This window comes from Oryzias melastigma, linkage group LG13 (assembly GCF_002922805.2).
Source record: "Oryzias melastigma strain HK-1 linkage group LG13, ASM292280v2, whole genome shotgun sequence".
NCBI classification, from domain to species: domain Eukaryota; kingdom Metazoa; phylum Chordata; class Actinopteri; order Beloniformes; family Adrianichthyidae; genus Oryzias; species Oryzias melastigma.
The window spans coordinates 20,222,581-20,234,703 of record NC_050524.1 but is presented as its reverse complement, the minus strand read 5'-3'; the positions used below and the strand labels follow the sequence as shown (position 1 = coordinate 20,234,703).

Genomic DNA, 12,123 nt, shown 5'->3' with positions numbered 1-12,123 from the left:
AAAGCACAGCAGATTAAGGCTACGGTTCGGGCAGGAGGCTAACAAAATTGCTTGTTCAATAAGCAAATGTCTCTGTCAGTTTGTCTTAATGCAAACAACAACGTTTGGCTTTGGTTAATTACTGCCCAAAATGATAAAAAAAAAAATCACAGATGATAATCTAGAACTGAGTATTATCAATAACAAACTAATCAGTGTAACTGCATATAAATAAGCATCACACTGACACAATAATAAAGGAATACTTGGATAATCTAAAAAAAAAAAAAAAATCTTGTCTAATTAACTGAGGTCTAGAATAAAACTTTTCTTGGATTCTCCAGGGATAAATCAGAACCACTGGGACATTTTAAATTTGAATATTTGAACTATTTCTTTAGTAAAAAAAAACATTTTTTTTGCTATTTGTTTAGCAAAAGGAAAAACGCATTTGCAACCTAAATGTGGACATAAAGTGGAAGAAATTGAGTGGGTGAAGGTTGTCCTTCATCTGAGGGATGTCTTGAAGTTGAGTCATAGCAACTGGATTTAAAATCTTCATCAGCCTGAGTGCAGGATTCAGTCCACATTTGTATCCTCCTGGTGGGACACCCACATCCCTGCATTTGGATGAACCCACTGAGAAACAAAGAAGCTGGAGGAAATAGAATTTGATCTCATTATAAGTTGGATTCAGAGCCAGAATGTTTGAGTTTGAGTGAAGAATGGACGTTTCTCCTGACAAACGACAAACCAGAACTTCCTTTTTCTCCTCATTCTTACATTTGTGGATAGTGAAGGTCTGTTAATCATTCTCCATTGTTCTCATTCAACACAATATTCATGCCTATGAAGCAGTAATAAAGATGCTTTAAGGTTCCAGTTTTCGGGGAACCAAGTTAAACACAAAAAATGAAATATTTTGTTCTTAAATCAAGCAGGCACTGGACCGCTTGATGGTAAATCCCTTCAATCATATCTGTAAAATGTTGTTTCCGCAGATCCTTCAAAGTGAAGGTTTTGCCGGTTTGGACTGAAGATAAAACCTAAAAAGTCCTGAAGTGTTCCCGTCTCCGTGATATTTCCTCCTGTGAAACCTTTTCTGGCTGCGCTGAGCTTTGATCCTCCTCAGCGAGTCTGCGTTGTGCTGTCTGTACTTGGAGGTGTGTGAACACCCACTCACATATGTGTTTGCTGTGGGTGTGAAAGCGGCGGGAGTGGAAGGTTGATCCATTACGTCACCATGGCAGCCAGCCTTAATTACGGCTAACTATAGAAAGAGCAGAGGGAGCAGCGGGAAGAAGAGAGAGACGGAGAAATTACAGTAATTAAAAAGTCTATTTGAAAGCGGGAGAATATTACAGCTATGACGTTTGTCAAAGGGCTCGTACAGTACTGGAACTTATGGGATGTATTCAAGAGATAAATAATGTGAAGAATTTTGTCCCTCTTCTAAAATACATTATGGATCCACAATAAGTGTGTAAATTAAGAGGCCAGCCTCATCAGAGATGGAGTCATGTCCGCTCATTAAATGAAAATTACTTTTGTGTTTGTAGACGTACAATACTTTGCATCAAAGTCACATGAGCAGCTTCCATAGCTTCATGATTGCATCTCTTTAATGAGACTAGTTAAAACCGATTTATGATCTTCATTGAGGGCTACATATATGTTTTTTGTATAGATAAAGTCTTTTTTTATCATGTAAAATGTATTTTATGTATGACACACAGTTTAAAATATATACTTTTTAATCTATAAACTTAATTTATGTAACCAATCCTGTGAGATTTTATTTAAAAAAGTATCTGTTCTAATGACAACAGCAAGGATCCATTAAAAAAGGCTCTTCAGTATTGCTACATTTCTGAGCACCATTTTATTAGCATCCAACTTCTGCAGCAAACTGGACCACACCTGAAGTCCGTGGGTCTGAGGGTGAAAATGGTCAAACCTTTATGGGGAGAGCCGGTGACCTGCATAAAATACCAAGATTGTAGATTGCTCTGTGAACCCTACAGAAAATATGTTCCTCCACATTTTTTTTTCTATGGTTCTGCTGCGCCCGACAAGTCGTAGTAAACCCTTACCCCGGGCTCACACGGCAAGCGTTACAGCTCAGGTGCGACGTGGAAGTGGTCTAGCTCCGGCAGATGACTCCCTTTAACTATGGGATGACTGCAGGCTCTGCTGCCGACCTCGCATAACTTCAAACTCATGTAGGTTCACGGGATAACCCGCCATTTATTACCATTTAGGTGGTAAATAGCCCCAACTTTATAAAAAGTGCTTTGGCGTCTGGAAAAAATTTGAACTCAAAGAAACTGATTCGGAGCGCCGGAGATGTCACATACCAGAAGTCAGGCATGATCGTATGCGGTGGAGGTTCTTCTCGCACTTTTAAAGTTACGTAAAGACTCCAGCGGTCGTATCGGAGCCATGACGCTATCCGTTGAAACCCGGGGTAATGTCAGGTTCAAAACTGATGCGGAACGGTGTAGTTCACACCAGACGTGAAGTACCAGTCTCCATGCAGCCATCGTTTCCCTGTCTGGTCTATTTTTTTGCTCCAGCCGTGAGTGATCCCCGTTAATTCTGGCAGGAAATTACGTCGGGACACGAAAGAAAATCATGTCACTTTTCAAAATATAACAATAAAATACATGCAATCTTATTTTTGTATCTAAACAGACTGTAGGGATGAAAATACACACAAACACAACACACAAAGAGGAACGACTGTTGACCGTCATGGAAAAATACGTGTCTGTGAACAGGTGGTCAAGCGGATACAGCGCTCACACCGCTTTGCAGCGCTTCTGCATCTGGTGTGAACCAGTCGTTAAAAAACACATAAGGGTGAAACAGGTGAGATGCAGGTGCAACATACAGATTTAAATCTTGTAAATGGTGCCAAGGAAAGGAAGTGAGTGTGTGCTCCTTGGGTGCAGTCTGACTGTTAGAAATGAGAAAATTAGAAAATCAGTAGTTTGTGTGACCATTCTACGGGCACTTGCATATCATTTGTACAGTCTGTATGGAGCCAGTACTCACTAATGACTAGAGTGTGGCATAAGGACAGGACAGTACATCATAAGTGTGTGTAACTTACGTTATCCTTACAAATACTTAACAATACCACACACAGAGAAATGGTACCTTCCATTTTCATGACGTCCCTCGAGGTGGCCATACGAGCCTGGGTCATAGAGAGGAGTAGCCTCTCCTCTTACCCAGACAACCTGGCAGAACCCGTTTGGATCAACCCTTCCTATAAGTGCTTGTGACAAAAGCTTTACAATCTGTTCAGCTGCATGTCCCTAATACTCCCTCTTCTAAAATACAAAAATATATCAGAAGTGCATTTGTGATGGACATTTCTGCTTTGTTAAATATCCAATCAAATCAGGTACTGTATCTCCAGATGCTTCTTCTGGTACAGCCAGTCCTAAATTTAAGCAGAAATGGTCTGTTTGCCTCCCACTACAGGCACTTGACTGCAAATCACTCCCACAGTTTTTCTGTCACTCAAAACTTACATTCACAAGCAAGAAAAAAAGAAAAGGAAAAAAAGCTTAGAATCTGTAATTCACATGAGAACAAAAGCCGAGCGTGAAAGAAACAATAGGTGTCAGAGTGGGACGTTTGTTCTCCGGTCTGTTCAGAGCCATCATGGCTTTTCAGAGATTCTTCTGTCCTTTTCACTGTGATGTTTAAGATAGATTCACTATTTCTTAATTATTTTATATGTGTTTTATAAATGTAAATATGAGAGCGAAGTAGCAACTTTAAAGACAATGGTTTTATTTCAAAGATCAATGCAGTTTTTATTAAAACATTTTTATCTTTTCAAACGCTCCCACTTGTTGTTCGTGATCAACCCACACACACATGTACTCACACACATAAGTGCACACTCATTGACTGTGATTTGCAGAAATTGTCAGCGCTGGCATTTCTCTTTTTGTTGCTTCTTACCTAATTAAGAGCCCGTTCACCTCGCCCGGCCGTGTTGACCAATCAGCGGAGCTCGCTCATTACCTGGGCTTTATTTCAGGCTCTTTGTGGAATGAAGAGCGAATGTGACAGTTCAATCTAACCCCAGCAGTGAGCTTTGCATGACCGCCCCCTCACTGCTGCTGGAGGCTTTCATTCGGCTATCATCTGGGGGCACGCGGGACGGTTCTGGGAGGCTTATTGAAATGCCACGCTGTTCTTCGGTTTATTATCTTCTGCCTTTTCCTGTTTCTCCCTCGCAGTTCTGGATGTCTGCCCTGGCCACCACCATCCCTGTGCCCTGTGGAGCCTTCATGCCTGTTTTTGTCATAGGTAATAAGCAAAAAGCAAATGATGAGGGCATTAAAGCACAGAACATGCGTCTCCTCCTGGAGACGCTCAGGTTGAAATGTGTTATTTAAAGAAGAAAGGACACCCACTCAGTGTCAGCAGGGGGGGACCATTTTCTAATGAAACAACATGCATGCTTTGGTTTTCAGGCCTGTTAGTCTGCGTGATGGGGCAAAAAGTCAACAGAAAGTAATTTAAAAGCAATAAAATGTTTATGTTGGTTTAGAAAAATGACTTTTAATCAAAATGCAAAAGGAGTGTTTGATAGAAAACTAAATTATACTGTTAAGCAGTCTGCTGTCTGATTCTCTGTTTTTGACCATTGATTGTAAATGAGTACTGGACCGAGCGTTCCAAACAGGAAGTATTGGTTCCAAGAAGCCAAAATCCCATCAGAATAACCATTCTTACTCGAATCCCTTTTTTTCTTTTTTACATGTTCTTGATCATCTTAATTTTTCTTCATATTTTTTTTAGTTCAAAGTATAAACTGACCAATCAGATGCTTCAATAGAAGTAGGCGGAGCCTGCTGGCTCCCATGTCTAAAATGTATAACTTTTCTCAGATTAAGTAATGAGGGTATGGCCTTTAAACAAGCTCTCACCTGATTGGTCTGAATGGTTGTCATGGAGACATTGACTCAGATCAATTTAGACCAATCACTGCTTACTGATGATGTCTGGGTCCAACATGGTGACGTTTGTATCATTAAAAAAAGGCAACTGAAGTGACTTTATTTGGTTGGAGCCGGAAGTACACCATTTTCACTCTCAGTCCGGTTCTCACATACAGTCAATGAGTGAGACTGATCTACTTGACTAAATTGACTTCACTTTAATGTATGTTAAGACAAAAATAAATAAATAGGGAGACATAATAAATTATTTGGGGGGAAATTTGAGATGTTGTTTTTCCCAAAACAGCTTTTAGCTGAAGCTACATCTCAAAACATCCCAAAGATTGCTGAAAAAAATAATAAGAAGATTGTTTCATATTTTGAGACTTTTATGTTGTTTTTCATTGTTTATCAAGTAAACAACCATCAATCTGAGCTTAAGCCGCACACATTTGGTTTTCTTGTAGGTTCTTTTCTGAGTTGCCTAAAGTTCATGCAGTATTTTCAAGCTTGTTTGTGAGAATAGCAGTTCAAAAATTGACAGAATTTGTCTTTTCTTTTTTTTTTTTTTTATCTGGGCTGATCGTGGACTTTAGGAGCAGCCTTTGGTCGCCTTGTTGGAGAAAGCATGGCAGCTTGGTTCCCAGATGGCATCAACACAGATGGTACCATTTACCCCATAGTGCCCGGAGGCTACGCCGTCGTGGGTATGTTAAGGTGGATCCTGTCCTTTTCCCACTAAGGGTGACATTTCCTAAAATCCTGCTTGTCTGTTTAAAGACCCACTCCAATGAAAATTGTGTTTTTACTATTTTAACACATTCTTGAAGTATTGTCCTCATATTAGAAGACATACAGTATATAAAGAAAATTAAGCTTTAAATTGCATTTCTGAGCCTGTTTTAATACAAAATTTGGAAACACTGTAGATGAGGTGCTGCAAAACACTCAATATAATGTTGAGAAATAGTTAATAAATCTTTTAAGCTTATAAGCAGTTTGTTAATATAATATTTGTAGACAATGGACTAACTTTAGATGTTAATGAATCTTACCAAGTGTGTTAACAAACCTTATCTGACTTATTGTGCTAAAAAAGTCTTACTAATAACATATAAACATATTAATAATAGTTGTTAATGTTTTAATAAAGCTTGTTAAGGAAGTGTTACCCACATTTTTATTGATAGATCTTCATTTATTATTCAAACTGGTACCGGCACCCTAACCCTAACCTGGTACTGTTACCCTAACCCAGTACCAGTTCAGTGTCTGTTACCACATCTGGTACCCTAATTTAATGTAAAGATCAGCACATCAAAAAATAGCGATTCGGGGAGATCAAAGATGTCATAAAGTGGCACAAAGGGGCCCGAACCATACGTCCATATACATGTATGAGGAGTTGGGAGTGAGAATGTGTAGGCAGGGTTCCTCCACGCCATCAGTCCCGCCCACAATTCAGAGGTAAATTTCTATTGAACTACTGCCACTCTGCAAAAAATATGTCCTAGAAAACGTAAATAAAACACAGTTTGAAAATAAATCAAAAGATGATCGGTGTGGGTCTTTAATGTACTCATTTGCTCTCACTAACTTTGGTTTATTTCAAGGATTGATTGTGGAGACAGCAGCAAAATCTCACAGATGTAATATACTCATTGCAGAAATAATGAAATACATTGATTAAAAAAAAGAAAAATGACCACAAATATGAGAAGAAAATAAATGTGTAATCATAAATGGAGATTTTTGCAGTGATCCATACAATACACACTTAGGTCACATTAGATGTATTAAATTTATTGATTGTTAACTAAAGTTAAGTATGATTTGTTGCTTGAAAAGGAATAAGAAGAAAGTAACTTGTATAATCTCACCCCTACTTAGTTCTTTTGTGATTTAACTACTTTTACACGTGGAGGTACACCATCAGTAAACCAATTAGACACAATAAGAGTCTCTGGATGTCAATAATCAGCATCAAGTCATGTTTTGGAATATTTGAAGTCTTTCATGCAACAAAAGATTTCAGAACCAATCAATAAATGTAAGAAACCTCCTGAAGCCTCGTCATTGTTCTTCAGTGCATCAGTGAGGCTGGAGATTTGAACCTGTCAAACTCAGATTGTTGCAGTTTCAACTAAGCATCAAAAGCCTGAGGAGCTTGTTTTCATCCCCACGCTCCAGAGGATGTTTTTCTGCTTCTTCTAGCATCTTTAAACATTTCCTTTTCCCATGAGCGAAGCGTCGTTTTATATTTTTAATTCTCCTACATTTTAATCAAAGACTCAGTCTGATTGGCCTGCAGCATCATCTGTGGATAATTGAAATTTAAATGTTCTCTTTTTCACCAAAAGTTGACTTTTTCTCAGGAAAATAAATCTATGCTGCATTTTTGTGCTGCAGATTTTCCTTAAACCTAAATAAAAAAAATGTTTGTAGTGTCCAGAAGAAACTGTCCAGCATGCACTAAACTCAAAGGACGGTTCTTTCTGAAGATGAAATGGAGATGCAGAGTCTCTCCGAGGCTGCGGAGCCTCTGCTGCTCCTGCCGCCTGCAGTTCCTGCTGCCGTCGGGATCGTTGTGCAGCTGATGACTCAGCCGGCACAGTGCTGACACTCTGATGAAGCTCCTTCATCTCGCAGCAGAGCTCGCTGCAAGTGTTGAACCGGGCAGAAGAAGCAGAAGCATTAGTCAGAGGGACATGACTTGATTAAGGAAAAAAAAAAAAAAAAAAGAATGAATGGATGGAGCTCAGTGTAGCCCTCCATCTTTAGCTTCTGATCTTCTCTCTTAGACCATTATGTAGTTTTCCTCTGGTTTCTGAATGAGACTGATCTGTTGGCTTTGAGTGATGGCTCACTTTCTGCACAAAATCAGGTTTGTTTGGTTTAACGGGAAATCTTTAAGCTTCTTTTTCTGTGAAATTAGTTCTGTTAGCAGATGATTGTCTTCTGTTCACATAAGAAATGATCATGTGGGAAATTCTTTTCTTTCATTTGTTCAGACTTGACAGAAAAAAACTGTAGATGACAGCAGCAGAGTGACTGATTTCATAAATTATATATGGACTTTTCTGATTTTAAGCTAAAACGGAGCACAGATTTTACTTTCATTTGTGTTTGGAGAAACTTTACTGAGCTGTAAAACAGATAAATTAAATGATGCATATTTTTTTCAGGTTATTACCTGACATTATTTAGAATTTTTGGAGCTAGTGTACCTACACTACATAGTATAAACTTCTGAAAATATTTTCTTTTTTGTCGTTTTTCAGAATCTTTCTTAACAAAGTGATATAAAAGATGGTCAGATTTGCAGATTTCACTTCACTTTTTTGTACTCAAATAAAGTCCCCTGATATTAGCACTGGGGGGTTTGAGCCCCACATGGCGTTAAAAGCAGCTTCAATCCATCATCATGGTAGAGACTGAAGCTGCAGTGTTTGAAACTGAAAGTAATGAGTCAGAAAAAAGTTCTCTCAAGCGTCCTTGAACTGTAACCATCTGTAAGGACACTGTTTTGAAGAGCTGTTCTGTCCTCTCTGGCCTTGTGTCCTCCACACCTTCCACTCACAGGTGCAGCAGCCTTGTCGGGAGCAGTCACTCACACCGTCTCCACCGCCGTCATCGTGTTTGAGCTGACCGGCCAGATCTCCCACATCCTGCCGGTGATGATCGCCGTGATCCTGGCGAACGCCGTGGCCCAGTCCCTGCAGCCCTCCCTGTACGACTCCATCATCAGGATCAAGAAGCTGCCCTACCTCCCCGAGCTTGGCTGGGGTCACCACGAGTACGTACCCACGAGTCTGCTCAGCGCCGTGTTAACAGGGTTGATAACAGTAAAAGAAACCTTTTGTTAAATTTCTTCAGGAAATTCAACACAGAGAAGAAAAGGTTTTTCTGTCTCATTTGATTGAAACATTTCATGAAAAAATAGCATTTGAACAAGAAAAGGAAGGTAGCAAAACCTGTTTTTAGTGTTTCCATATAAAAAATTAAATCACTTTTATATGTATGAAGCCGTAATATGACTGCAGTCAAACAAGGCGATACATTAAAAGAGCAATTCAAAGGTTAAAAAAGTTTAAAAGTAAAGTTAACTGAACAAGAATATACAGAGAAGCTCAGAGAGGCACAGCAATGTAAGATCATTTAAAGTAAGGCGACACTTTATCAAAAGATTCATTAATAATCTAGTTATAAGACAATGAAAAGTCTATGTAAACTATTTTACGCTTTTGTGATCAAAACTCTAGTTTTCACTTATTGCTACGCAAGTTTCTGAGAACATATTCTGGCTCTACACACAGATTATATGACCATTGAATACTCATTGCGAGTTAAACTTGGTCATTGGATGTTTTGATTTAGTCACGACTTATGAGTGGCGTCTCTTCTTGATTCATGGACGTATTAACCATTTGAAAATTGATCATGAAGGAGAAATTAAAAATTGCAGTTTATACCCAGCTGGAATTATATAAATACACCAAGTCTTTCATATGTCAGAATAGTGTAGCTTCTAGCAAGATACAAAAGATTTGCACCACTTTGACATTTTGCATCAAAACTCTTCCAACTGTAGGTGGTGGAAAGAGAGGAAGAAGCCCCTCCCTGCTCTTCTAGTGTGAACACAGTGGGCTAAACGCGTGTTTAAGGACCTTCTAAGGCATTCTTGAACGTGTCACATGTCTGATGTGAATGTAGCTGACAATGCACAGTTAAAGCAAGCCAGAATCGGGGTGATGTGGTTCTTTCGACTAGAATACAAACAGCATGATATTAAAGGGTAACACAACAAGACAGGTGGCATTGAAAAATGCAAAATTGCACTCAATCACTGTTACCTAACTCCCAAGTCCACTGGAAAGTTGTGCAATTCAGTCGATTTTTGACAACCAAAGGCAAAACACCTTCGAGTCATGCTAAAGCTAACACGATAACAACCAACCTTTACAGAATCAAAGATGGGAGGGGCTTTTATACTGGAGCTAAACTTCTGAAATGACATGGGACGTACACCAGTTGACCAATCACAAAATTCAACTGTAATACCTCATTTCAACCTTTATGGGGCAGCACACAGCTGGGTTTAGACTATAATTTCAGGAAGTTTATGTTAATTTGTCAAAAATGTTTCAAGGACCCACAGACAACACTTTTAAAGCCCCATTTATTTAATTCAGCAGCCAAAAAAAGTTGATTTAGTGTTTGGTTACCCTTTAAAGAAGAACTCAGGAAGAGGGATGGAGAAAAATTCAAGCCCTAAATCCTATTGGCTTAAATAGAAACTGTGTTAAAACGGATAAAAACCTATTCAAGATTTATCACAGATTCTTTCATTTCAAGTGAGAAGCTAAATAAATTCACATAATGATGATCTAGCAGCTGTAAATCATCCACTGCAGCACTGACGACATTTACTGTGACATTAAAGCTTCAAAGTGCTGCCACCAAAGGTGCGGCCTGTTCGCCTCCTCACATGATGTTCTCAGCAGGACACGAACCCTCCCAGTGCTGTTTGTTGGGACACGTAAACACTTTATTTTGAGTTCGGTCAAAGTGTGAAATCTGCAGTCGGGAAAGTTTTTCCTGCAGTGAAATAACAAACTTTTGGCTGATGACACTCGTGACTTCTTCACCTCACAAGTGAAAAGTTGGCGAAGGATTCTCCATCGCTAAAGAAATGTTCATAGAATCTGTGACTTTCCGGGTTGATGAGTAAGTTTGAGCTGGAAAACGGTTATCAGACAGACCTGTCAAAAACTGTAGAAAACAACGTCTTACTCTGGAAAAAACTGCTTTTCCAAAAGTTTATATAAGTTTATTTTCACTTCGCGGTACAAACAGCAGAGCTGACAGCTCATTCAGAACAGCCTGATGCTCTGCAACAACATTAAACTATTAAAACCCAGTGTATCAGCTCTGCTTTATTTCCTCTGCTGATAAAAGAATGAGGCCTAATGGATTCTCAGAGCAGATGTTTTTGTCTCATATCCAGTTCAACTATAGACTCCAATTAAGAGCAATTAGCTTTAACACAGATTTTGGAACGCAGTTTCTGAATGAACTAACTTTTGCTTTATCAGCATTTCTCTGCAGTTCTGATGATAATCCGCCATAACAACCTACACTTTGACTTTGGTTCATTTTCCACTAATAGTTCTATGAACCAGTTCTAAATGAATCTCCTCACAGCTCTGCTGTGCTTCTAATATTCCACACATTACACTGGAAAACTCCCTGCAGTCTAATGGAGTTTGCATTCTCCATATGGAGCACATTTATCACTGTAAAACTGAAGCTGTGTTTCCATTTTTGTGTCCATTAAATACACTTTAATAGAAGAGTGCAAAGGGCTGGTGGTGCACATGCATGAGTCTAATGTTCTCAACCTGACACGGCTGGACTGTAACATCAGGTTTTGGAAATTGAGATGACTCAGATTAAAAACGATAATGCAGGAATACATTGTGCATTAAAGGTGAACAAGTAGACATGAAAATGAGTGACTTAAAGTATGATTTTGGTTTGTAATATTTAAAAATGTGGTGAATGTAAATCCAAAATATACCTTTTTTTTTTATTCAAAAAAATATATCTGCATTACTACACAGGGGTGTGTGTGTTTGTGTAAATATGAGAGGGGGTGTGTGTGCGTGTGTGTGTATGATTGTGTGCAGGGGTGTGTTTGGTTATGTGTGTCTGAATGTGTGTGTCTGTGTGCCTGTGTGAGTGCATGTGTGTGTGTGTTTATTTATGCGTGTGCATTTTTGTGTGTCTGGGTTTGTGTGTATGGGGTGTGTTTGCAGGTGTGTGTGTGTCTCTGTGTGCAGCATAGACACATATATAAGAGGTATGTGTGCATGTGCATTTTTTTGTTTGTTTTCTGTGTGTGTGTTTGCGCGCACATGAGCATTTGTGCACTATAGACATATATATAACAAATGTGCACGCATGTGCATTTGTGTGGTCTGTGTGTGTCTGGGTGTTTGCGTGCATTTGTGTGCTGTGTGTGTGCATGTGTGGTGACTGCAGGTGGAGAAGCCCCCCATCGAGGTTGAATCCATGTCTTTTGGGGGATGGAAGTGATCCATCTCTCACCCACACAGCCACCACACACACAAACACACACACACACAAAGTGCCAGCTCTCGTATCAATCTACCTG

The 12,123-nt window shown here is 39.2% G+C and overlaps 1 protein-coding gene across 4 annotated transcripts in view; it reads left to right on the top strand.

Moving 5' to 3' along the window:
* clcn2b (chloride channel, voltage-sensitive 2b) overlaps positions 1–12,123 on the top strand; it is a 114,095-nt gene that overhangs the window by 76,400 nt on the left and 25,572 nt on the right. For all 4 annotated transcript variants that reach the window (XM_036214752.1, XM_036214751.1, XM_024277020.2 and 1 more), the window contains 3 exons: positions 4,242–4,311; positions 5,543–5,653; positions 8,529–8,742. In XM_036214752.1, the coding sequence (XP_036070645.1) occupies positions 4,242–4,311; positions 5,543–5,653; positions 8,529–8,742 (395 nt within the window). The remainder of the gene's footprint in view (positions 1–4,241; positions 4,312–5,542; positions 5,654–8,528; positions 8,743–12,123) is intronic.